The sequence below is a fragment of the Poecilia reticulata genome, linkage group LG6, assembly GCF_000633615.1.
Source record: "Poecilia reticulata strain Guanapo linkage group LG6, Guppy_female_1.0+MT, whole genome shotgun sequence".
Lineage (NCBI taxonomy): Eukaryota > Metazoa > Chordata > Actinopteri > Cyprinodontiformes > Poeciliidae > Poecilia > Poecilia reticulata.
The window spans coordinates 25,885,102-25,909,992 of NC_024336.1; the positions used below are offsets into that span (position 1 = coordinate 25,885,102).

The 24,891-nt window shown below is 40.9% G+C and overlaps 4 protein-coding genes across 6 annotated transcripts; 3 read left to right on the forward strand and 1 right to left on the reverse strand.

Annotated features, from left to right (window-relative positions):
* The first annotated feature begins 66 nt into the window (after positions 1 to 66).
* kbtbd4 (kelch repeat and BTB (POZ) domain containing 4) lies at positions 67 to 3,974 on the forward strand. 2 transcript variants are annotated; one of them, XM_008412160.2, is made up of 5 exons: positions 67 to 166; positions 1,123 to 1,578; positions 2,016 to 2,157; positions 2,244 to 2,350; positions 2,664 to 3,974. In XM_008412160.2, the coding sequence occupies exons 2-5, from the start codon at positions 1,132 to 1,134 to the stop codon at positions 3,522 to 3,524; spliced, it is 1,557 nt and encodes a 518-aa protein (XP_008410382.1). In that variant the 5' UTR covers positions 67 to 166; positions 1,123 to 1,131; the 3' UTR covers positions 3,525 to 3,974. The 2 variants fall into 2 exon arrangements, with proteins under 2 accessions (XP_008410382.1, XP_017160888.1); XM_017305399.1 differs by having other exon boundaries at positions 108 to 166; positions 1,215 to 1,578.
* A 608-nt stretch (positions 3,975 to 4,582) lies between these two features.
* On the forward strand, positions 4,583 to 14,200 carry rapsn (receptor-associated protein of the synapse, 43kD). Its single transcript, XM_008412158.2, has 8 exons — positions 4,583 to 6,054; positions 7,948 to 8,286; positions 10,069 to 10,227; positions 10,705 to 10,803; positions 10,990 to 11,112; positions 11,239 to 11,292; positions 11,398 to 11,597; positions 12,374 to 14,200. The coding sequence occupies exons 1-8, from the start codon at positions 5,830 to 5,832 to the stop codon at positions 12,444 to 12,446; spliced, it is 1,272 nt and encodes a 423-aa protein (XP_008410380.1). The 5' UTR covers positions 4,583 to 5,829; the 3' UTR covers positions 12,447 to 14,200.
* A 96-nt stretch (positions 14,201 to 14,296) lies between these two features.
* On the forward strand, positions 14,297 to 17,760 carry LOC103466523 (nuclear factor 7, brain-like). The gene is made up of 6 exons (XM_008412154.2): positions 14,297 to 14,806; positions 15,049 to 15,144; positions 15,304 to 15,534; positions 16,151 to 16,173; positions 16,254 to 16,372; positions 16,991 to 17,760. Exons 1-6 carry the CDS (start codon positions 14,414 to 14,416, stop codon positions 17,545 to 17,547), a joined length of 1,419 nt encoding a protein of 472 aa, XP_008410376.1. The 5' UTR covers positions 14,297 to 14,413; the 3' UTR covers positions 17,548 to 17,760.
* ighmbp2 (immunoglobulin mu DNA binding protein 2) lies at positions 17,685 to 24,816 on the reverse strand. Of its 2 annotated transcripts, none has more exons than XM_008412156.1 (16): positions 24,712 to 24,816; positions 24,392 to 24,480; positions 23,633 to 23,802; positions 23,340 to 23,535; positions 23,163 to 23,260; positions 22,916 to 23,079; positions 22,609 to 22,809; positions 22,362 to 22,509; positions 22,115 to 22,289; positions 21,324 to 21,506; positions 21,112 to 21,230; positions 20,925 to 21,019; positions 19,671 to 19,794; positions 18,785 to 19,585; positions 18,510 to 18,709; positions 17,685 to 17,958 (listed from the first exon to the last, which is right to left on the reverse strand). In XM_008412156.1, exons 2-16 carry the CDS (start codon positions 24,466 to 24,468, stop codon positions 17,761 to 17,763), a joined length of 2,949 nt encoding a protein of 982 aa, XP_008410378.1. In that variant the 5' UTR covers positions 24,469 to 24,480; positions 24,712 to 24,816; the 3' UTR covers positions 17,685 to 17,760. The 2 variants fall into 2 exon arrangements, with proteins under 2 accessions (XP_008410378.1, XP_008410379.1); XM_008412157.1 differs by having other exon boundaries at positions 24,678 to 24,816.
* Positions 24,817 to 24,891: the final 75 nt, after the last annotated feature.

Genomic DNA, 24,891 nt, shown 5'->3' on the forward strand with positions numbered 1-24,891 from the left:
GAGATTCAATTACATTGTTTTGTTGTTTTGAATAAGAATCTGCAGTAATGAGGTTCTGCCACAAGGGGGCGGTAAGCGTTTGGAGCTTCCTTAGTTTAACCTTTTACAGCAGTTATTCCGGTGAACAGTTCAGCTGCCTCTGAATGCTGAGACAGTGCAAATAAAGGTAGCGTAACTGCATGGCTATCACAGTTAGGCGAGTTTTGTTTAGTTCCATGTTTTCTTCAGAATATTTTGGTAGAACATTTAAAAGAAAAACAAGCAGGCGGCTTTCTGCTGCGGGCGCTAGCGGGAGATAAACACAACAGCACAGCTAGCGGTAACCTAGCTTAGCCAATCAGCATCACTTTATTTGTTTTGGTTGCTCTTTACATGTTGAAGACCTTTTATTAGAAAACGTGTATAGACTGAACGATTTAATTGTTCATCGTAAAAAAAAAACAGCTAATAAACACATCTGAATATTTGAATACGAGTCAATAGAACAGAGCTTTTGAGTGGTGCATATTTACATATTTCTGCAAAAACTCAGAAGTTAGTAATATAAACTTCATTGTCCAAATTGAGGAATTGTAGTCAGTGAGGAAACAGCTTTATAAACAAAAATAAAACCAACGAACTCCACTCGTTTACAGCATCCTATTCAATCCATGGGTTAATACATTATCAAACGAAACATTTTACTCATAAATAAAATAAAGATATTACTTTTCAGACCTGCCGATTATAAAAAGGGAACATTCAAAACATGCTGTATCCGTTTTAATTGTATTACTTATTTTTTGTATGAAGAACAAAAAAAAAAACATAGGTAGCATTACCGTCGCCCTAAGAATAAACAGTAAAAGCTGAATGTTTTAAAAAGCTACAATACGTAAGAGATCTTTGTACGTACATGTATGTGTACCAAGTTATCCGGTTCTCCAAAATCACGCCGAGATACATGTGGAGCAACTGGTGGATCAGTTCATGTCTCATCAGTTTATGTCTCCACTAATACATTTAATATGCATTTACAGTTGCTGTAAAGCCACCGATAAATGATAACCAACTTCCTTCATCTAATCCACTGTTCATCTTCCCCTAATAATCCGGTGTCAACATTTGTTTTTAACATGGAAGGCAGCGAAGATGGAGTCCGGTGAGGAGGGCGGCTCTGTGGGAGAGGAGAACTACTTCCTCGGATACACCTTCACTGACCGCTCTCATTCCAGCCGCGTGGTGAAGAGCATCATGGACCTGTGCCTGGAGGACGGCCTGTTTGCGGACGTCACCGTCACCGTGGATGAAAGGCAGTTTCACCTGCACCGGCTGGTGCTGTCGGCGCAGAGCAGCTTCTTCCGCTCCATGTTCACCTCCAACCTCAAAGAGTCCCACAACCGCTTCATCGAGCTGAAGGACGTGAGCGCCTCCGTCTTCCAGCTGCTGGTCGACTACATCTACCACGGCACCATCAAGCTGCGGGTGGAGGAGCTGCAGGATACCTACGAGATGGCGGACATGTACCAGCTGACGGCTCTGTTTGAGGAGTGCTCCCGCTTCCTCTCGCGGACGGTGGAGGTCAAGAATTGCTTGCAGGTGATTTCAATCAATCAGTCAAGTTTATTTGTACAGCACGTTTTCAGCAACAAAGCAGGTCAAAGTGCTTTGCACCATAAAACACAGAAATACAAAGTCACAGAACACACAGTCAACGATTGAAGCATTATATTTTGTCAATTGTTACACATCAAAATGTTGATTGTTTCATTTATAATGTCTCAAAAGCAACTCTAAATATGTGGATTTTTAGTTTATATTGAAAGGAACTTATTGTTTCAGCTCCTTTACAATTTTCTGGAGGTGTGTTCCAGCTTTGTAGTGCCTTGAAGCTGCATGTTTGGTCCTGGTTCTGGGGATGAGGAGCAGACCAGAATCAGAAGTCTTTATTGATTTGTCACTGGCGTAGCAGGCCAGGCTGATTTAGAACATTCATACTAAATCTTTTTTCTGTTTAAAAAAAAAAAAAATTCTAGGTGATGTGGCTTGCAGACAGACACAGTGACCAGGAGCTGTATACCGCAGCCAAGCAGTGTGCTAAAATCCACCTCGCTCAGCTGCATCAGACCGAAGAATATCTCAATCTGCCCCTCTGCCTGCTGCTGGACATCATCAAGGGTATTACTGTTGGGCAGATTTAAAAGCATAAGAATTGCAACCTCTGTTGATCGACGCTGCTCAGTCGGCTCTGTCTCTGTGTTTAGATGGCGTTCCCAGCTCCCAGAATCCAACGATGGCCATCGAGTCGTGGATAAACCACAACAAGGTCGAGAGAGAGGAGTTCTCCTGCCTTCTCCAGGAGAATCTGAAGGTAGAATTTGAACACCTGCCAATCAGGTTTTTATCAGCTAGTGTCAGATTTCCAGTTTTTCTTTTCACGTCTTGTTGATAAGTTATTTTATTCTCCAGGGTTTTAAAAAGGTACAGAACAAAGAAGTTATTCAACATTTCAATGTGTCAAACATTGAACCTGATGGAAAGAAAGGGGCTTTCAGGTTCCAACATGTAGCTAATAATTTTGAAACAAACAAAACAAAACAGAAAATAGTAGTAATAATAATCATAAGGTGATTGGTTCTCGTCATTGGTTCTGTGACTAAAATTTCTTTCTGGGTCCGTGGCAGGAAATCGGGGAGAACGTCCACATCTACCTGATCGGTAAAGAGGAGACGAGGACTCACTCCCTCGCCGTGTCTCTGCATTGTGATGAGGACGATGCCATCAGCGTGAGCGGCCAGAACAGTCTCTGCCATCAGATCACCGCCGCCTGTAAACACGGCGGGGACCTGTACGTGGTGGGGGGGTCCATCCCCCGCCGCATGTGGAAGTGCAACATGCACACCATGGACTGGGAGCGCTGTGCACCGTTGCCTAGAGACCGCCTCCATCACACCATGGTGTCGGTGGCCTCTGAAGACGCAATCTACTCGCTGGGCGGGAAGACGCTACAGGACACGCTGTCGAACGCCATCATTTACTACACAGTGAAGGACAACATGTGGACAGAGACGAGCCAGCTGGACACAGCCGTGTCCGGGGCCGCCGGCGTCAACCTGGGAGGGACCATCTACCTGCTCGGAGGCGAGGAGAACGACATGGACTTTTTCACAAAGCCGTCCCGTCTCATCCAGTGCTTCGACACCTCCACCCAGAAGTGCCAGATCAAGCCGTACATGCTGCCGTTTGCCGGCTGCATGCACGCCGCCGTCCACATGGACGTCATCTTCATCGTAGGCGAAGGGGACTCGCTGGTGTGCTACAACCCTCTGCTGGAGAGCTTCACGCGGCTGCGCTTCCCGGAGGTGTGGAGCTGCATCCCTTCCCTGTGGAAGGTGGCCAGCTGTAACGGCTGCATATACGTCTTCAGGGACAAGTGTAAGAAAGGCGACGCTAACACGTTAAAGTTTAACCCGGCCACATCTGTGGTCTCGGTCATCAAAGGTATAAAGATCCTCCTAACGAACTGGCAGTTTGTACTGGCCTGAGGATTTCCGATCTACGGTCCACAATCATCGCAATGAGTCAGGTGACAGACGTTGGTGTGACTTCAGATCTGCTGAAAAGATTCCCACTCAGCTGCGTTAGCCATTCCAAAACCTCAGCCGTGTCTGTGAGATGCTTCTGTATCAGCGTGTTGTTGTGTATCTCTTAGCTGGGGGACCGAATGTGTCGTAACACTGTGACCAGTGATGATCAAAGCTGTTGTTTCCTGTGCACTGCTCGTATATTAGCATGCATGAAGTGCTTTAGTGGTCAGTAAAAAAAGAAAAACTGCATTGTAATCACCAGGCTGCTGAAAGTGGCTAAGTCTTCACACATTTTAAGTCTGTAAACACAATATCAGAGAATGTTTTGTAGCTTTTACAACATTTGCATTTTTTATGTATGCGGTACTGGTTCGAGTTCATGTGTTCTGATAAATGGGAAATCCTGCATAGAGTCGCTTTTAGTTTTTATCTGGTCAACCAGCCTTCAAAGTCTTCAAGTAATGGATGTTTTTAAAACCCTTCAAAAATACATGATTAAAAAAAATGCAGTGCCTTGTAAATTTATTAATACTTGTTGAACTACAAATATGTTTTACTGATATTTTATGGTAGATCAACAGTATTTGGTTTCTTGCTGTGTTTAACAAATAGGCAGAGACAGAAAAGGTAGATTAGCAGAACCACTGAGTCTTGCTGGGATTTATTTGGAAACAGTTTTCCAGTCACACAGTTCAACTCTTAAAAATAAGATTAAAGATCAAATGAAGGATTTTTAAACTGTCTAATTCTACTTCATCTAAAGTAGCAGGTAAATAAGTAGAACACACATGGTACTTTTGTTTTGTTTTTTTAAGTGTGTGCATTTGCTGTTGATGCTCTTTTGTTTTGATACCCTTAAATAAAATCCAGTGAAACTAGGCAGAGGTTTCCGAATTAGTAATTGGAGACCAAATGTGTATACATTTCAATATGGCTGTTCTTTTACATCCTCAAAGGCTTTTTAACGAACATTAGTAAAAAAAAAAAAACAATGTCATAAAATCTGAGGAACACAACTGACAGGTCAGTTATGCAACAAAACTAAGCATACAGCTAGATCTACAATGAGCAAACATATATATTCTTAGAATGACCTGCATCTAATTGAGAATTTGTGTCAAGAGTTATGAATTTAGGTATCCAAATCTCATAGAACTTGATCGTTTGTGCAAAGCAGAGGGGGCAACAATTTCACTCAAAATGTCCCAAGTGGTTGAGATATAGAAATAAAAAGTGATTCTACAAAGTGCTGACTCAAAAGGGACCAAATATATACTGGTCTTTGAATCAGCAGAAGCAGGATTAAAGTTAATAAAAATTCCTGCATTGATTTTTGGGAGTGAAAAAGTTGAGGGAAATATAGAGTTGCTACAGAGAGGCCAACAGTGTGATCCCATTGATGTTCTGCTGGAGTCTGTGCAGCTGAAACCTAAGCTCAGGAACATGTCAGACTGGGCAAACTATTCTGAGCATCGGCTGCTGACGGCGGGATGAGGGGTGGGTGTCGGGGTTCAGATGCGCCTACACAAGAACTACCGATAACAACCTATGGCCACTACGAACACTGTCTGAAACGCAGCTTTTTTACCACAAACAACAACAAAAACTTGGAACAGCAGCATGTTGCTTCCTGGGACAGTGGTTGACCTCTCCTATGACTTTCTGGGACATTTGTTTTTAAGGCTCCAGACTTTTCCATTTTGTCCAGTGTGTATCTCTCCGTCATGTCTGGTTCATGTAAAGGTAGATTGCTAGGAGCTGTAGTGACCTTGGGACAGTTTGCTGAGGGCAGAACATTAATTCCTGAAGGGACACATGGTCTGGAGTGACAAGGCCATCTGCTGGAGCCGCAGCAGGAGGAAGGTGGAGTGGGGTGGCTGGTCGAAGGGGGTGCTAAGAATTCCTTTTGCTGGGGTGTGGAGGGAGAAGATATTCTGGGAAACCTTTGCCAGCGCTCAGCTGGGATACTTGTATCTTTTATGTTTTTTCCAAGGGAATTTATAAAGGAGAATTTTCTGCGCTCCTGAGGCGAAACAGGATCGGTTTTCCAGCTCTCAGCAGGGCATTTCTGTGATAATGTTCTTGGTGTGCCACCGTTGTCCCTCCCTGGATCCGGTTTCGTCTCCGTCTCAGCTCGGCCGGAGCTGATAGAGCGGGATCTGGTACCAACCGTTCTCAGCGGATCATCTTCAGGGAGTCTTTGGAGTTGTGCAGGAAGGATCTGCTTTCTTCCTGCCTTGCTGAAGCTGCATGGCCTAAGCGAATGAATATTTTCACGTTGCGCATTGCACCAGAAATGGGCCAGGACCAAACCAAGCAGCAGATAGAGAAGGGCCTGAAGTTGTATCAGTCCAATCAGACGGATAAAGCCCTGCATGTCTGGACAAAAGTTCTGGAAAAGACTTCAGACCCTGGAGGGAAGTTCCGAGTTCTCGGGTGCCTGATCACAGCCCACTCAGAAATGGGAAAGTACAAAGATATGCTTAAGGTATGCAACCTGACACTTTGAATTCAACGTGTGCTGATGAATATTCTTTCTGATGAAGTTCATGCTTTTCTGAAGGCGTTTTTCTCTGACCAGCCAAGTGAGCGTTTGCATAAGTCCTGCTCTATTTGAACCGTGTAACTTAGTGGCTGTAAATCCGAAGAGTGAATGTTACAGAGTGTCCCATCACCTCATATGTCAACATGCCAGCTCACTTCTGCTGTTGTAGCATTTCAATATTTCCATTAAGGAGTTTGAAGGTAACCACCTACCATTAACAGCCATCCTGAGAAACATGTATTCATTTGTGGGCTTCCCAGCGATGCAGAGTAAATAAGTGTCCTGCAACCTAAGAGTCAGTGTAGGGTGTCTTGTTGATATAATCATCTGCTCTCAGAAAGGACCAAGTCTTAATGATGCCGTTTTAATGAGGGCTTCAAAAAGAAGAGATTTAACGACCAAAACGATGCAGTGCCGTGAAAATCTGCCATGTCACACACTTTTTCAGCTATGTGTTTTTCTCAGTTTCTCAGATTATCCAAATATTATGAAATACGGTTTTCGAATTATAATTTAATTCATATAAGCTATTAAAATCAGACTAGGCCTTTGCAAAAAATGAATCTCCCTTCTTATTAAATACTCAAATAACTGTGATTATTCATATTTTTTGGAAAGCTGTTTTCAGTGACATGGCCACACCCAGGGCTAATTACTGTCAGATCTGGAGAATCAGGAAATCCTTTAAATCAAACCCGTCTGACAAGACAGAGTAGATAAAAAACGGCTTCAAAGCAGAAACTCATGGATCCAAAGGACTTAAAGAGAAGATGAAAACAATGTTGTGAAGATCTAAAAGTGTATAAAATGTTACAACGTCATTTCTAAGGTTTCGGGACTCCAGAGTGTGAGACATTATCTGCAAAAGGAGAAATCGTGGAGCAGTGATGAATATGTTCAGAAGTATCTGGCCAGTCAAATGTATTCCAAAAATCCAGAATAACATCTACAGCACTGCGGGGATCAGTTGACTCACTAAGCATTCATGATTCAACAACAAAAAAAAAAAAAAGAAACTCAGCATATTTGGCATCCATGCGACAGTTTCAAGGCAAAAAACTACTAACACAAAGATGTTTCTCAAAAAGTTTTTAGGGAAAACATTCTATGGACTGCAGAAGCAAAAGGGGAACATTTAAGAGACGTGTGTCCCATTACATCTGATATATATAAAAAAATAAACATGATTGTCAAACATGGTGGTAGTAGTGTGATTGTTTTGGGTTGCATTGCTTGTTAAAGACAATGGGGTTTTGTCAAAAATGACAGAGTCATCAATTCTAGTCTTTACAAGCAATCCTTAAAGGAGAATGTCTGGCTTTCAGGTTGTTACTGCAGACTCAGGTGTGCTTGTGTTACACAGCAGCAACAACTTATTCTCTCTTTGGTTAAAAAACATAAATAAATAAAAGGAAGGTGTTAGAGTGGCCTACTGAGTGGCTTGAATATAAATTTGATTGAAATGTTGTGGCATAACCTTAAATTGGCTGTTTAAACTCATAAATGCTTCGATGTGACTGAATTAAAGGGGCAGTACTTTTGTAAAATCGATTTTTTTTTAGAGCTTTACAGCTCTATTCCCTCAGCAGAAACATGACTTTGGGTATTGCTTTGATTTTTTCATGCATGTTTTAGAAATTCTTTAATCTCCCTTGGCAACCGTTCAGCTGTGCAAAACGTCTGTGGGGGACCAGGCGCCGCCTTCAAGGCACAGCTGAGCTGCAGTTTCCAAGCTCCCACATTACAGCACAGTTCTTAAAGCTCTGCATTTCAAATGAGACTTTTTTTGTTCTCTCCATATTATCTGTTTCTCTTTACCAACACGTTCCTCTGCAGTACGCCCTCGAACAGATTGACACAGCCCGGGAAATGGAGGACCCAGACTACCTAACTGAAGGCTACCTGAACTTGGCGCGTAGCAACGAGAAGCTGTGCGACTTCCAGAAGACGGTGTCTTACTGCCAGACCTGCTTAAACATGCAAGGCACCACTGTGAGCCTGCAGCTCAACGGCCAGGTGTGTCTGAGCATGGGCAACGCCTACCTGGGCCTCAGCGTCTTCCAGAAGGCCCTGGAGAGCTACGAGAAGGCCCTGCGCTACGCACACAACAACGATGACAAGATGCTGGAGTGCAGAGTCTGCTGCAGTCTGGGAAACATCTACGTGCAGCTGAAGGTGTTCTGAATTCTGCTGTTTATGAAAATAATATGCTGAAGCTCTGTAGGCTGTTTCAGTTCAACCTGGTTGTTAATCAGCTTTATTTATTCCAGATGTAATTTAAGACCAACAGCCTCAAAACAATTTTCATTATGAGTTTCCTAGTCCTTTTGACGCCATTGAAAGTGCCAGAGTGTCCAGAGTCTTTTTTTTAATAAAGTTAAAGTTAAGAGTCTTTTTTTTAAATGAAGTTAAAATAATACCGTTCCACCCTCCCCAACAAATTGTTGTGCACTGATGAACAGCCGACTACAAGAAAAACCAAACACTTTTCCTTTGCTTTCAAGAAATACACATTTGTTTGAAGCCCAACCGCAGGATCTTTGTTAAATGTTTTCTCTTCTCTCTGCACATTTCTTGCCTGACACCTCTGAATAAAGACCAACTGCTATAAAATAATAATCAGAAAAAAACAAAAATTCTGAAACTTCAAGAACAGAACCTATCTCTCTTGTCTAGGTAACACTGTTGCAGTTAATTAAAGTATCATCTAAAAGTGAATTTGTAACAGCTGAATTGAAAAAGGTGAACCTCATTTCATTGGCTTATTAGCTAAGAGCAGCATTTCATATCAACTTGCTAAACTTCAAGTCATTCTGTGAGATTCTAAATGTAAGTTTAGCAGAAGTTTATATACTGTTTATATGCATATGCATAAGTTCATGCATCAAAATCAAAATAACAAACATGATATGGATCGAAAAATTCTATCTCTAATAGTTAATATATTATTTTAGCTGCTTTTTAGGTTTAAGTGCAACTGGCTAGTATATTGTATTGAATTTGTGTAAAATATGTATGTAAATATTAAGACATCATACTTTTACTCAAAGTTTTTGTTCCTTTTGAATCTCTGATCGCTAATCAGGAAGAGGAGACTGGATGGGGTGAGGAACCACAAAGCCAACATCCTAGCTAATACTTAGATGTTTAGTTTAGTTTAGTTTAGTTTAGTTTAGTTTAGTTTAGTTTAGTTTAGTTTAGTTTAGTTTAGTTTAGTTTAGTTTAGTTGTTGGTGATATTGTGATAAAACAGATCAATATTAAATGCCTAAAATTATTACATTGTCTAGACATGGGCCAGTGTGAGATTTTCCAACTACAACCTCTAATAGAAATGTCATGCCATTATCCTACGTGCACAAAAAAACTGAAGCAAAAAAGAACAAGAAGATTTAGATAATAATAATAATAGACAATTTAAACAGAACAGTCATTCCGTCGATAGCAGCTGAAATAACACGATTGATTGTAAAAAGCAAATGAAATAAAAGCTGTCTTTTTAAGGAGATTATTTATTTGTTCATTAACAGACTAACAGAATTTTATAAATTTATACTAGGTGGATAATTATTAGGATTATCTACTATGGTAAAGTGATCATTAGGAAGATCAACAGGCATGCTGCTCATAATATTTATTTACTGAAAGTGATAGGAGGAGCTTTACTTTCCACGCTGTGAACTGATGAATTTGCTTGTTTTATAAAAGGGGAACAGTTGCCTTCTTTCCGCAAGCCGACTCTCTGTGCGCAGAAACAGGTTGGGGAGGGAGAGTGGTGGTGCGTTGTTACTATTTTACTCAAATACATCTGGAAGAAGCTTGGGTCCCTCTGGCATGAGTTGTGTTGTCAAAAGAATGCAGGCAAAGCCAAATGGGACTTCTCATACTAGCGCGTAAGTGGTGCACTATGCTATTTATTTGAAACTGAAGAACCGCAATTCTGCATATCTGATGACAGGACTACGAGAAAGCCCTGTTCTTCCCCTGCAAGGCAGCTGAGCTCGTCAACGACTACGGCAAAAGCTGGAGCCTCAAGTATCGCGCCATGAGCCAGTTCCACATGTCTGTGGCCTACAGGAAGCTGGAGCGTCTGCCCGACGCCATGGGGTGCTGCGAGGTATTGTTTTAAAGGAAACCACATCACATAAATCTCCTCGCAGACTTTTAAGAATCTCCCAATTTAGGTTTGCTCACCAGGATTCTGTTATGTATGTTGTGCTCACTGCTGACAGGTGCGAGCTCCAGTTGCTCTGCCGTGTCCAGGCCTCTACAAAAATGTTCTCACAGAGGCGCTGGTTTAACGTGTTAATGAAAAGGGCGGCTTGAGTCCCCGCCCTGTTCTAATTGTGTACAGAGGGTGAAAAATAACTTGATGTCATTGCTTTGGAGTGTAAAAGTATAGCAACAAGAGACGTTTCAGATTTATCACATTTGACCAAACAGATTACACAACCTGGGATACTTCAGATACCGGAGCACCCACATCCTAACCCTCTGAACATTTACTGACATGAAAAACTGAGCGGTGTATGTTGGTGACCTAAGCTGGAGACGGAGAGCCTTTCTAAGCAGCGTTTGTGTTGTGCTTTGACAGGAATCCATGAAGATTGCTCTGCAGCATGGCGACCGGCCCCTGCAAGCTCTGTGCTTACTGAACTTTGCAGACATCCACCGCTGCAGGCATGATGTTAATGTAAGGCGACATTAATGCTTCTGTGTTAGTGTGAACCTGTCTTTCCAGTCTAGTTGATGTGGTTCATCTGCATTTTTTTTTTATTGTTTTTTTTTTAATTTTTTTATCCTGACTCTTATTCTGACACATTTATTTATTTGAGAAATGTGTATAAACGACATGCTGTTGTTCTTTCAAATCGTTTAGAAAGCATTCCCTCGTTACGAGTCTGCACTGGGCATTATGACCGAGATTGGAAACCGTCTTGGACAAGCGCACGTCTATCTGGGTGTTGCAAAATGTTGGCTTCTGCAGAACGAATATGACAAAGTTTGTGCAGTTAAATATATATATACATACCTGTACCCTGTTTGTGAAACTGGTGAATTTGTTTAATTGGTTTCTGGAGCAACAACTTTTGTGATAAGTTTTCTGTGTGTTTCTTTTCTTCTTCAGGCTCTTGAATCTTTGGAGCGAGCGCAGGAGCTTGCAGACGGAATGGGAAACAAGGTAACTGAAGCTTATGGGAAAAAAAAAATAAAAAATCAGCAAAATTTACAGATGAGATACAAAGCCTGCATCGGTCTACATGTCGATGTTTGTCTTGTACCGAAGCTGTGCAGCCTGAAGGTTCACTCCCTACGTGAGGGCATCTACCGCAACAACAAGCAGCAGGAGGAGCTGCGAGAGCAGGTGGTGAAGTTCCTGCAGTGTGTGGAGGAGCTGGAGCTCTACTGCGGCATGTGTGGGGAGTCCATTGGGGACAGGGACCAAAAGCTGCAGGCGTTACCCTGTTCCCACATTTTCCATCTCAAGTAGGTGTTTACTCTCTCTCAATTCATTGCTACTAAGGAAATGAGCATTAAAAAAATAGTCAAGGAGCTTGATGCGTGTTTTAATGTGCTTATACCCCTCAAACTTTGTTGTTGTTGTTTTGGTTTTTTTTTTACAAATAAAAATTTGAAAAGTGTGCTGCAAAGTATCCTTTTAGGTATGTTTCTTTGCACTTCTAGAGAGCTCAGCCAACACTGCAAATTTAAAAAAAAAAAGTCCTGCCAGAAGATAAACATTCTCAAGTCTTTTACAGCCTAAAAACTCCTCTAAGAGTTCCCTACATTAATCTCTCTCAGTTCTGACCAGCGTTGTGATCTCTGCTATTAAAAGCATAATACCACCACTTCCGTGTTTCTCTGTAATGGCGGCCACACACAGCATTTTGTATGTAGGCCAGAATGCTAGATTTTGGATCTCATTTGATCAGATCACCTGCTTCCACATGCTTGCCCTGTACATAATTTGTGTCAAAATACAAAGGTGATTTCTTGAGTCTGTCTTAATTAAGAGCCAGATTTGTGGAGTGTAAAACTGTGAGTAATCAATCAGGGGAATTGGTTGTCCTGGACTTTTTTTTTTTCCTTTATTGATATTAAAGTAAAGGAAAAATGAGTACAAATCCAAGCCTTGCTTTTAAGCTTTTAAACTTTGTTGAACAATTTTAAAACTATGTATGATTTTCCTTATGATTCAAAATGGTGTGCATATTTGTATTGGTCTAGCGGAGACGTGTCTTTATTCTGTGTCCTGTCCCCAGGTGTCTGCAAACAAACGGGACGAAGGGTTGCCCAAAGTGTTTCAAATCCTCCATCAAGCCTGGATTTGTGTGACTGCCACCGTCAGTTTACATGTTGGCTCTGCAGACGCGGCATGATGCCTTCAAGGCCCTGGACTGACGTGAAGGCAGCAGGCAACCTTAGGATGTGCCGAATTTCAAAAAGGCACAAACGTTTGGTCCTCTGCTCATGGGACGACTGCTCTAACGCAAGAGCGTCCCCGAGTCTGTGGCTCACAAACCCAGATTAGGGCCTCAGTCTCACTGAGACTTCAGTCTCAGTCCATCAGAGGAGATACTGTATAACTAACCGTGTTCAATTGTGAGATAAGCTGGAAAATCAGACGAACTGGACATCTGTTGCAACAGGAGAAGGACCGTCAACGTCGCTGGCTGTTATATGTGTAAGAACCATTTAAAAACATTGAGATGAGTCTTTGATATCTAAAATCAATGCATATGGCAAAGTTCACCACAGTCTTTCTGTAGGAATTGTTTTTCTCACAACAGCGCCGTCACTCCTGAATGATTTTGTTGTTGTTTTTTTTCATGTACATAATGTTCTCATGTCATTTTCTGGTAAACATTTGGTTGATTTAATGTATTTTTTTTAAACTAACTAAAATCTCTTAACTTTTGAAAAACTAGTATGTCTTTACAAACACGTTCATGCAGCTGTATTATTATGTTGTTATTACTTTCTTTTATTTATAGAGGTAAAAAGAAAACGGACCTTTGATCAGTCATGTATGCACCCAGTTTCTTGGGGGAGATGTAGAGTTTCAGTTTAATACATTGTTAGTATTTTTATATCACTGGTTGTATTTTACTTGCAAAGGCATTGAAGGGATTGGCCGTTTTTGATGGATAAAGGAAAAAACATAAATACATCTGGTCTTTTTACATGAGCTAAATGAATAACTAAGCAACAATGCGAAATTATGAACCCATTTATTTATTTATTTTACTGTTTATTAGAGTCTGAGATTTACTATCAATATTCCATGTAAATGATTTACTTCTAGATTTATTGTTCTACATAGGAGGGAAAATATCTTTAGCTAAATAACGTGCTTTGTTTGCAGCCAGGCTACAGATATTTTAGAGACTGAAGGTAATCTGCCAGTGCAGCTATTTACACTCAGAACTTTAGCTTTAAATTAAAATATATGGTTCCTAAGCAGTCTGGAAAAGAGTCAAATTTGAATTCAGTATTTTCACTATCTGGACAAACAGGAGAAAATAACATGGAAAAATAGTAAAAAATATGCGCATTTACAGACTTTATTTCTGCTCCATTGCTTAAATCTTCCTCCATTTCTGGAAAATTACGTCTTGAATTTGTAGGAACCCTGTAATTAACTGCTGTCTTTGTTTTACAAACTGCAGTATGACGAAGAAAAAAAATCATTGGAATTTTGTTTTTATCACCAACTATATTACAATTATCGCACTAAAGAAACATGCATGTCAGGATTTCAGGAAGCCGACTGGTTCATGTTTGCTGTCTAAAAAAAACAAAAAAAAGATTCATTGTGAGTGTACCTGCTGAGGCAGTTTATTCAAGGCGACCGCTTGGATCCAGTAAATAGAGATATCATCCTGCCAGTTTCTTTAACAATATAAACTACCTCTGTTTTTGCCACCAGTTTTGGAAACAAGAGTAGTCACAACTTCTGTTTCTGTTAGGATTTTCTAGTCATAATGAGGTACAGATTCAAAGGCATAGCTGGAATACTGATCAAACTATGTTACTGTGTCTCATATGGAAGTGTTTTATTTTTGAAAATAAAGGGCAGTTACAGTGAATGTGTTTTTTTTTTTGTTTGTTTGTTGGTTTAAACTATGTGCACTCCTTTACAGTCAGGTCTTAAATATGTAATCACATGGAACCTTGAACATGCTGGGATTTTTAACTTGCTCGACTAGCTGGGCAGCATTTGCCGGAATCAGTCAGTGTAGAAACTACAGTGTAGAAGCTAGACGTTTTCTTATCTAGTCACTCTGTAGGCGGACACCATCATGATATCAACGAAGAAATCTGTCTCTGTGGAAGAGATATCCTGTCCTCGGTGCTCCAACATTTATACTTACCCCGTCCTTTTACTATGCGGACACAACGTTTGCAAACTTTGCCTGCACAAGTTCTGGGAGTGGAAAAAGAGTCAAGAATGTCCCGTGTGCGGCACTGAGTCTTCCTCCGGGATGCCTGCTGTCAACCAGGATCTGACGTTAATCGTGGAGGAGTTTCAAACCAAAAAGGCCATGGATCAGGAGATTTGTGTGCTTCATAACGAGAAGCTGAAGGTTTTTTGCGACAATGATGAGGTTCCCATCTGTCTCGTCTGCCAAATATCAAGGGACCATAAAGTGCACAAGTGCTGCCCAGTGGAGGAAGCAGCTCAGCAGAAAAAGGTATAGTATGAATAAAAACAAGGAGGAATCAAACATGGTAAGATAACAGTATGATAAGAAAGACAAGTCTGGCTACCTTCTGGTTGAGGATAGGGAGATTTTTCTTTTCTCTGTGTGTGTGTGTAAAGTATCAGAACATAAAGACCAGAATTGTACCAACACTGTATCTTAGCTTGCTGTGAAAATTAAATTTAGCTATTCAGTCAAGCATTTTCAAAGTGTTCTTAATGTTCTCATTTTAGACCGAAATTTCTAACATCCTTGGGTCCTTAAGAAAGAAAGTAAGAACAATGAGTAAAACTAAACACCAATGGGAGGAGATCAAAACTTATATAAAGGTAAAAGCTTTTGGGATTATTTTTTTCTTGGATAATTTCACCAATTTTACCGTTTTAATCCTAATGTTGAGCTCTAAGGTTACCTTTTTCCTGTAGGGACGGAAAAGTCCCTCCTTAGCAAACACTAACCAGAATAACCAGCCTGCTCCAATGTTGCAGACTCAAAGTGATGAAATCGAGACGGCGATAAAGGGGGAGTTTCTGCAGCTTCACCAGTTCCTCAGGGATGAAGAAGACATGAGGCTGAGAATGCTCAAACAGGAAGAAACAATTAAAATACAGGTCATGTGTAATAAGATTGAAGACATAGAAAAGGAGATCCATGCTCTCAACTCCACCATCAGCAAAGTAGATATCGTCCTCAGAGCAAAGGATTTGCCATTCTTGCAGGTACAATCTACTGATTATGGACTTATATCTTTGATAAAATAGTCAATATTAATTTCACAGAAATTCTAAGTCAACAGTTGCATGTTCTCTTTTCAGAATATGTGGATTTTAGACATTTAAGTTAAAACTAGGTGAATTAGTGGATACAGGCTCACAGGAAATGACACCGACCTCTGAAATATCCACAAAAAGCAAGAAGAGGATCATTTCAATTTGAATCATCTTTTAAATCGATGTGAACTCTGAACTCCACACAACAGCTTGGGGCTAAAGAAAATATTGTAAATGTTCCAAATAATTTGGAAACTACTGATCACTCAGAGGGAACAAAGAAAATCTAAAATTTTCAATGGGTCATGATTGCCATAAATGGTTAGAAGTTACCAGAACCTTCTTAGTTTAAAATATGGGCTGCACCCAAATGCATAACATACATTGGTTTGTAAACGTATTCCTGCTCATTCAAGTTTTTCCACATTACAACTATAAGTTCTGGTGCATTTTTGATTTCAAAAAAGATTTTGTAGCATGAGTGGGCTTTATTGGCCGTAATTGGGGCAAGAGAAGGGAAGAAAGCAAGTGTCTTAAACATGTTTTTTTTTTACTTCATGTTTAGGAATATAAGCGAACAAAGCAAAGGTATGTAGCTCTCAGTCTGCAAAACATCAGTAATAAATGTTTCTATAAACCAATGTCAGTATGATTTTCACATGTTTCAGCGTCAAACTCAACATCCAGGAGCCTGAGACCATGAGAGACATTTTGATTAATTCTGCCAAGCATCTGGGAATACTCAAGTTCACAGTTTGCCAGAAGATGTTGAAAAATGTCAAATATGGTGAGCACATTTACCATTAGGTTTACAAAACCACTGATTAACCTATTTAAAAAAAGTTTTTTATATATTCATTAATCAGTCACTATGTTGTGACAGTTTCACATGAGAAATGTAACCTGAGAAGAGATCACATCCTCCGTGCTGCTATTGCGTCTGAAGAAATCCACCGCTCCTATCAAAATGAACCAATCAGAGCCAGGAGGAGGGTCTTAGCACCGTCAATCAACCTCGTAAACGCACTACTAAATGTGCTAATGGTGGAGAAACAGCAAACCATTGAAGGTACACCGTTTATCCACTGTCATCGATGGCCATGCTAACTAGCCTTAGCATTCAGGACGGGCTGTGCTGACAGGGAGACGTTGTGTGGTAGCAGAGAGCAAGGGAGGAGCTGATTGACAGCACCAAGACCCTCCTCCTGGCTCTGATTGGCTGTTTCTACTAAGCGCTGGGAGAAGGCAGAGGAGCTCAATTTTTTTTCACAGATTATTCGTCTCATACTATTGTCGCGTCATAACTGTTCCAACAAATATGTGAAACAATAATATATATATATATATATATATTTTAAATAACAGGTTACATACTGCGGCTTCAACTGAACTTCCTGTTTTGCAGCTTCAGTCGTTCTGGACTCGAACACGGCCCATTCCAATCTGAAGCTGACCCAGGAGCTGACCAGTGTGCAGTACAGCAACAAGCTGCGTCTGCCCGACAACCCTGAGCGCTGCAGCAGCCGCATGTGCGTGCTGGGCGCCACCGGGTTCACGTCCGGGAAGCACAGCTGGACCGTAGAGGTGGGCCACAGCAAAGACTGGTTCGTAGGGGTGGCGCGTGAGTCCATCAAAAGGAAAAGCACCACCTTCCTGAGCCCGGAAGAGGGATACTGGGTGATGGGCCAGTGCAGCAAAGACTCCCTCTGGGCTCAGACCTCGCCTCGCACCAGGGTGTCGGTGAAGCAGATGCCGGAGAGGCTTACCGTGCAGCTGGACTGCGACAAAGGAAGGGTAGTTTTCACCAATGCTGCCGACTCAGCCGTGATATACACGTTCAAAGACAAATTCACAGAGAAACTCTTCCCGTACTTCTCTGTTGGGTTGTGTGAGGACTGGAAAAACTCGAGCCCACTCACAGTCTGCGCTCAGACAATGAAAGTGGTTCCAGAGAAGGCCTAGGAAGTGAAGTGGGAATGCATGGCGTTGGGTCTTTAAGTGGCAAAATCAAAAGAACAGAAGTAAACGTAATTCTTTTGACATAAAATTAAAACTAAGCAACATTCTGTGTCAAATGAGGGACATTGGAGTATTTTGAGTTGAATATTTGAGCCGCTTTATTTAGTCAGAACAAAGTCTTCACATTCAATAAACTATAAAGGTTATTTTACGACATTAAGTGTCCGTCTCCTTGTTCTTTGGTTTCCTTTGTGATGCCATATCTTTCAGCTTAGAGTCCAGTTTTCTTTGTAGGTACACTTTCTTATTAGGGTCCAACGATTTGTCTTTCTTCCCACTCCCGGCATAAAGAACCCCCTCTTTGCTTATTCTCATCCGAGCGTGAGACTTTGCCTTATCGCCACAGCCATGAACCTAAAACAACAAAACAAAACGGCACTTAGAAAACAGCAATACATTGGAATATCGCTGAAAAGCAGATCGTTTCAGGAATTTAACTAAAATGTGAAACTCTCTGGTTATTCTGCTTCATAACATTCAACGATGTTATTATTTTTAAAAATGGGACAATATGTGTTAATGAACATTTACATGGTGGCTTATTTCCATCTCTAGTTCCATTGGCAGGTTGATGTTAAAGCACAATACTAAATGCAGAAATAAAAATCACAAAATAACACGACGGAGTGAGAAATGCATAAAACAATCGTAAAAATCTATACATCTTCATATATACTCAATGTTGACATTTTTGGCTCTCGGAGAGCCCGTTTTTAAGATATTTGGTTTCTCCTAAACCCGTATTTGTTGCACCTACTTATACAACTTGTTTTCCTTCCACTCAATTTTCCGTTATAATGCTTAGATACTGCACTCTGAACAGCCAGCTTCTTTAGCAATGAAAATAAATGACTGGAGTAAATTAATTTCTCTACAGTATTGATCTGAGCCAGAGCGCTTCTTACCTCCGGTATGTGATGACTGAGACAGAACTGCCGGTTGCAGAAGATGCAAAGCTGGCCGAGTGTCAACACAGACGCTTTGCATTTCACAAAACTGCAAACACTGTCTGCCTTCACGACAGCGCTGATGAGAGCATCAAAGTCATCATCTGGAACGGCGGCAGCAGCGATGTCACAGGCCCCTGCCTTCATTTTGTTCTTTCCTGAGGGGAAATAACCCAGAGTTATCCTGTGAGCAGACGTGGAGTTGAAACACTTCCAGGTGGTTTGAGACAAACCTTTAGACTTCTTTGTTCCCTGAGCTGCAGGGTTGCAGTTCTGTTGCTTCTTTTGCTGGACGTTTTCCTCCCTCTTCTGCTGCTCCCTTCGCATCCTCTCCAGATGCAACGTCTTCAGATCTACTGAAGGTTGGTGGGATGGTGGCGGCTCACTCTGCAGAGCAGGAGCAGGCTCCTCCTCTTGGGTTTCCTCCTGCGTCGGCTCCTCGACAGGCTCCGATGCCACGGGCCGGGAGACGGTGATGCATCTGCCGCCGCCCTCTCCTCTGCTCTCATGAACGAGGCCCAGCTCCTCAGCGATCTGGTGGACCAGCAGGCGATCGTGGGAGTTGAAGGATGATGGGAACTGTAAATCCTTCATATTTACATCCTTCATGAAATTCTCCACTTGCAGTCTGATCTCAGCGTATCGGCTCTTGTTGTCTTTTTGGTCTTTCTGGGCTGATGTTTGGGACTTTGTGTGATTCTGTGAACCAGCTGTGTTGTCCGTAGAGTTGCTGGTCATTTTCTGGCCTTCCTTTGCTTTACCTGGAGCCTGATCTCTGTTCTTCTGCTTGCTAGATGTGGAGGAAGTGCTGGTCTTTGTGTCTTTGTGATCACGGGTGTAGTTCTGCGGCACGATATCTTGCAGGTACTCGAATGCAGTTCTGACCTCACCGACCTCGATCATGTGATCGACCAGAGATTTAAGGAAAGCGTGATTCCCAACTGTCTGCGTGTCGCACACTACGGCGATGTGACGTCTTGCGCGTGTGACGGCGACATTTATCCGTCTGTCCTCTGCAAGAAAACCCACCTCACCTAAAGAGGAAGAAAAAAAACTATTCAAAACAGCTCATGGTTATGATTTAGCAAAAATCATAAGAAATTTATATTAGGAAACAACCTTTTCTGTTGGAGCGAACTAACGACAGCACAACAGCTTCCTTTTCTCTGCCCTGAAATCCGTCCACAGACTTTATTTCCATCCCTGGGTGACGTGCAGAAAGCTTCTGACGCAGAAGATCAACCTTTAGAGAAATGATGATTAAAAACATTTAATCCCTTTATAAAAGGTTTGATCCTGGACTTTAATTAAATATTAATAGTATACATTATGATGCATCATATTAACTTTATTATATTACAAATCAAGTAATATAAAAGGAAAAGCACAACTGTTTCTAGAACAATACTAATATTGAAGTTAAAGTTAATTCATACAATGAGTTTAATGTTAATTGCCAACTTTCTTATTTATTATTAATTTAAACATACTATAGACTAAAATGTTAAAAACTCAGTACCCTGTGGAGATTTATGAACAGGAACAAATTTAGTCACTCAGCCATTAACGTTGGGACTGAATTTCATGTTTTTATAAAATTATGTGGCAGGATAGTCTAAATATATTGTTGAGTAATCAGGAATTAACAAAACAAAATAAAATTCAATTTATTTTTTACATGGTAATAATATTTAGTTTCTAAATATTCCACAGATATCCATGTACTGATCTCATATCCATCCAAGTCAGCCAATTTAAACTTATGGATAAAGCTGTTGGTACCCCGCAGTGTTAATGACCAAAAATAACAAAATAATAAATAAAAACCTACTGAAAATTAACAAATGAAAATCAGATATTGGTTTTGAAATGTGGTACCCCAGAATAATAAAAAAGAAAGAAACTAATGAAACAGGTCTGGACAAAAATGCTGGTATACCATGTTCTAGAAATGTATGATTTTCTTTGCTTTAATTAACGTTAGTGAAGTTTTATTTATCATTTACTAATTAGTAATTTTGTCAGTTTCATCCTGTTTCAGCGACCGTTTTCATCATGGCTTTTTGGTCATTAACAGGTACCAACTTTTTTGTCCACTTGTGTGTTTGCTTTTATCTTAAAATAGTTTGTTCTGTGCTGATCAATTAATTTTGAAATGGCAATAATGTTCCTTATTTGACTCATCAATAAACAAAAGGAAATGTGTTTCAGGTTATTTTTACAATATATTTTCTTTGTTGTGCTCTAGTTTGTGAAGTGTATCGATGACTTATCATGTCTTCCGCACAGTAAAAAATGTTTGCCGGGTTCAGTTTCATTTTGTGAAGCTAAAAATCAGTGTTACCTGCAGCTCTTCTCAAACCAGAGACTTACTTGGAGATTATACGGAGCGATAACGGCAATGTCTTTAGCCTTTACTCCGGCTTCCGTCAGGCTCTTTATATGCAGTGAAACAATGTCGACCTCACCTGAAGACACAGTCAGTAAAAGTTAAACTTTACACTAGAAAAATCAATAAACCCATTAAGATTTCCTACAGCCTTCCAGGAAAGACATTTACCTTGGTTCCCTTTGGACTGCTCGTCTGCCATCTCCCTTTCGTTCAGGCCACACCCTGCGGTGTCGATCAGAAGAAGTGGCGTGCTGGTCTCTTCGACGCAGGCAACGCCCGGCAGATCTCTGCAGAAGAAAAGATTTTGCAATTAGTTTCAGGAGTCAGCCTTCGTTGCCTTGGGAGTATGAGACATTCTCCAGGAGTGTGTGGAAACTTACTTCAATAAATGTTTCTCCACGGAACTGTGAGCGGTTAATCGTCCATGGTACATCTCTTTGGAGGCCCATTCCATGATAGCACTGTTCATGCGGTACTGAACTGTTAACATACGGACCACCGAGTCTCCATGCGTCTCAATAATCCTCTCCATGAGACTCAGGGACAGGCCTTTAGCTGCAGCTCTGTGCAGAAAGGACACAGACAGAACAGGATGGTTTGATGAGCTTGGTAAACGCTTTAAGTTTGTTTTCACAACACATTCATCTACAATTTAACCTGGATTTTTGTTTGCTATGACCCAAATAAAATCAGTGCTTATTTTACTATGTAGGCCTTGATAGTAGTTAATTCCTAAAGGCAGATTCAACAAATCAATGATTTTGGTCCATTTTAACATGAGAACTTTATGCAGTTGCTGCAGATTTTTCTGTGAATCTCCCATTCAATCCCACACTAAAGTTGGTTTAGTGTGGGATTGGCTTTGTGAGAGCCAGCGTTTAAGCATCCCCTGAATGGTTGCCATGGGAGATTCCTCAAACATGCATGAAAGAATCAAAGCAACACTTCAGATATGTTTTTGATGAGGTACTAACATTCTAACATGATGTAAAGCTCAAAAAAGAAGTCAATTTTACGTCATAAACCTTCCCTTTAAATTGATTGCATTGAAAATGTGTACATAAAAAAAGAGGACAGTGAGTGTGTTTTAAAGAGAACAGATCAGCTTTGCTCATTTAAAAGTCACATATAAATTCCTGGCTGTTAACAAAAACACATCTTGTTTTGTTACGTTTGTGATTTGATGGTTGGTGGTAACTGCTTGTAGTCTCCAGCCAGGATGCATTTGCGCACTCTGAGTAAAGCGATCCAGCAGCTGCTCTCCAGGGCCTGCGCACACTCATCGATCACCACCCAATCAAAATGCTCTGCCGGCAGGAACTTCAGAGGACCGTCGTCACATGCACCTGTGAACACAAACCTGCTCCATTATTTTTATTGCTGCAGGTGAAGGATGACGACCGCTTCGCTCCACTGACCGGTGTTTGTGGACAACACGACATCAGCACTCTTCAGGATCTCAGCGATGGCTGCCGTCTCCCTGTTTTTCAGCTCTTTCCTCAGCTCTCCTATTTCACGTTTAAAGTTTCCTCGCTCTCCTTTTTCGCTTTTCTTCTTCATCCCCACCTGAAAAGAAAAGCAAAAAAAGAACAAAACAAAGTTTCGTTAGCCTTTAGGAGACTAATAAATCTCCATCCTAGCAGGAATACAACCTCCAGTGCTGACCAGTGCTTTGTCGATGTCTTTCCGGATGTCGGCGATGATGTTTGCGTTGTCGCTCTGAGCGAGGATGGCGTCCAGTGAGTGTTTCTGGATGGATTCCAGCAGTCTGGCGGGGTGGCCCAGTCTCAGGACTTTGGCTTTACAGCGAGCAAGCCTCTCCACTAAATTATCAACGGCAACATTTGAGGGGGCACAACACAGGACCTGGACATGAACAGGACCATACTTATACCAGGGATCCAGCATCTGATTATTTAAGAAGCACATTATTTTTTTTTTTACTGTGCTAAATTATTGAAACTCTTTGCACCTTCTGGCCTTGTTTCACAGCTTGCAGGATGATCTCCACCACTGTGGTGGTTTTTCCTGTGCCTGGAGGTCCATGAACCACAGCCAGCTCTCTCTGTGAAAGAGCGAAGGATACAGCTTCTCTCTGGGAATCGTCCAATTCGGAATTAAAGAACTCAAAGCCATCTGATAAAACAAAAGAGCAAAATACACATATTTAATCAGAATGCTGCGATCTTTAAACTTGTTTTACAACCAGCTTCACTCACTTGACTGTGAGTGAGAAGAAGGCTGCGCGTCTCCAAAGAGAACATGTATCAGACTGGAAGCTGGTCCGGTTCTGTAGCCATTTAATGCATTCAAGGCCCTGCAGAGATGAACACATTATAAACATAAGATGGATTGAAGCTGAGTTTAAACTACTTCACCCTCTGGATGTTACTCACCGTTTCATCCGTTTGTAGGTAACATCATTGGCCAGCTTCAAGAGATTATAAAGACCATCTGAATCAAAGCTGGCTCCATCCTTCAGGTCATCAAAGGCCACACTGATAGAAGCTTGGCTGATCCTTGTTACTATTCCTGTGCAGATCTGTGAGGCTGCAATGCACCCAGAAGGGTCATATATGCCAACAATATCGCCTGTAAAACAAAAGAAAAAAAAAAAAAAGACGTGAATCCTGCTCTGAGAAACAATTAAAACCAAAGCAACAGTAATACTTTTAGGCTCCTTTGTCACCTGGCCCAAAGCTGTTGCTCGGAAGGGAGGAGAAACCGAGATGCTTCCTGGGCTCTAAAACGATGACGGTGCGACCGTACAGGCCGGTGGACTGACTCCCTATCTGAAGCTTCAGCAGGCAAACTCCTTTATTCTGAAGATCCTTCAAGGAAATGTTCTCCTGCCATATCCTGAGGATTGAATATGTCATTTTACAAACACAACTACGATATGAAAAAAATATTTGGTATTTTTTTAAATCATATTTTGAAGACATAACTTTAGGACAAACTGAGGCTTGTCATGAACAAGATGTATCAGTTTTCATCATAGGGTTATATTGATTAAAAGAGGATTATTAATCTATGAGAGTATGCAACCTAGAACTTCACAAGCACAATTAGTACTTTCAAAAATCAGCTTACATTTTGTTTTGGAATTTCCGTCACTTAAATTGAATCTATTAAAAAAACCTTAAATAGGAATGTCATGTCTGTATCATAAAAATAAACTCAGGAAAGAATTTATAGTGTACACATCTAAAATGATCAGTTTACAAGGAGAACCCTTTTCAATCAATCAATTTCTGTTTTTTCTACATAAAAAACAACAAAATAAATAGCAGATTCAGTAAAACCTTTGGTTATCTTTACTTAGACTTTTGGGAAGAAACGTCTCAAAAGTTTCAGTATTTGAAAGTTTGCATTTCTGAAGGTTAATGTGGGATTGTATATGGCTCTTTTTGTTAATAATAAATAATAGCTTGTAAACATGTCATACTTGGTTTCCTCTATTTCAGCCTCTCGCTCCTCCTGTAGAAGCTCCAGAGTCTTGGACACAAATTTCTCCACTGCCATTGCTCAGTACACCTATAGTACATAAGAAAAACAACGAAAGTATAATTTATGCTGCTTTATTTAATCAATCAAAAAATATATTTGAGATTTGAAATGCTGGCTCTCATATTTTTAGACTTTAACCTGTGTAATGAAGCTCATTGACGTAAACAGAAAGAATTATGTTGACACGGCAACATTTGGGACGAAATTTTAAGAAAGTAACTCACAGTTCAGTTTGGAGTCAAGAATGTAAATACGTACTGTAGTTGTTCAAATACCCGTCAAAAGTCTTCTCTTACATTGCACCATAAATACCCCTGCGTCTGTTTACAGCAGCCTGCTTTGACTTCTGTCATCCGGTTTTTAAGTCCACCACACTGCCACCTACCGGCTGGGAAGATATGTTTTTGTGATTGGTCAGAACTTTTATTTTGAAAACCA

Excerpts from the sequence above, each read along its gene's own strand:
- kbtbd4 (XM_008412160.2), top strand. The coding sequence starts at position 1,132 with ATGGAGTCCGGTGAGGAGGGCGGCTCTGTGGGAGAGGAGAACTACTTC. Across the intron at positions 2,158-2,243 it reads GCTGCTGGACATCATCAAGG|ATGGCGTTCCCAGCTCCCAG; the intron begins GTATTACTGTTG and ends CTCTGTGTTTAG. Across the intron at positions 2,351-2,663 it reads TTCTCCAGGAGAATCTGAAG|GAAATCGGGGAGAACGTCCA; the intron begins GTAGAATTTGAA and ends GGTCCGTGGCAG.
- rapsn (XM_008412158.2), top strand. The coding sequence starts at position 5,830 with ATGAATATTTTCACGTTGCGCATTGCACCAGAAATGGGCCAGGACCAA. Across the intron at positions 11,113-11,238 it reads TGCAGAACGAATATGACAAA|GCTCTTGAATCTTTGGAGCG; the intron begins GTTTGTGCAGTT and ends TTTCTTCTTCAG. Across the intron at positions 11,293-11,397 it reads CAGACGGAATGGGAAACAAG|CTGTGCAGCCTGAAGGTTCA; the intron begins GTAACTGAAGCT and ends CTTGTACCGAAG.
- LOC103466523 (XM_008412154.2), top strand. The coding sequence starts at position 14,414 with ATGATATCAACGAAGAAATCTGTCTCTGTGGAAGAGATATCCTGTCCT. Across the intron at positions 15,145-15,303 it reads AGATCAAAACTTATATAAAG|ACTCAAAGTGATGAAATCGA; the intron begins GTAAAAGCTTTT and ends CCAATGTTGCAG. Across the intron at positions 15,535-16,150 it reads AGGATTTGCCATTCTTGCAG|GAATATAAGCGAACAAAGCA; the intron begins GTACAATCTACT and ends CTTCATGTTTAG.
- ighmbp2 (XM_008412156.1), bottom strand. The coding sequence starts at position 24,468 with ATGGCAGTGGAGAAATTTGTGTCCAAGACTCTGGAGCTTCTACAGGAG. Across the intron at positions 22,810-22,915 it reads CTGTGAAACAAGGCCAGAAG|GTCCTGTGTTGTGCCCCCTC; the intron begins GTGCAAAGAGTT and ends GTTCATGTCCAG. Across the intron at positions 17,959-18,509 it reads TCAGTCATCACATACCGGAG|GTTCATGGCTGTGGCGATAA; the intron begins GTAAGAAGCGCT and ends TTGTTGTTTTAG.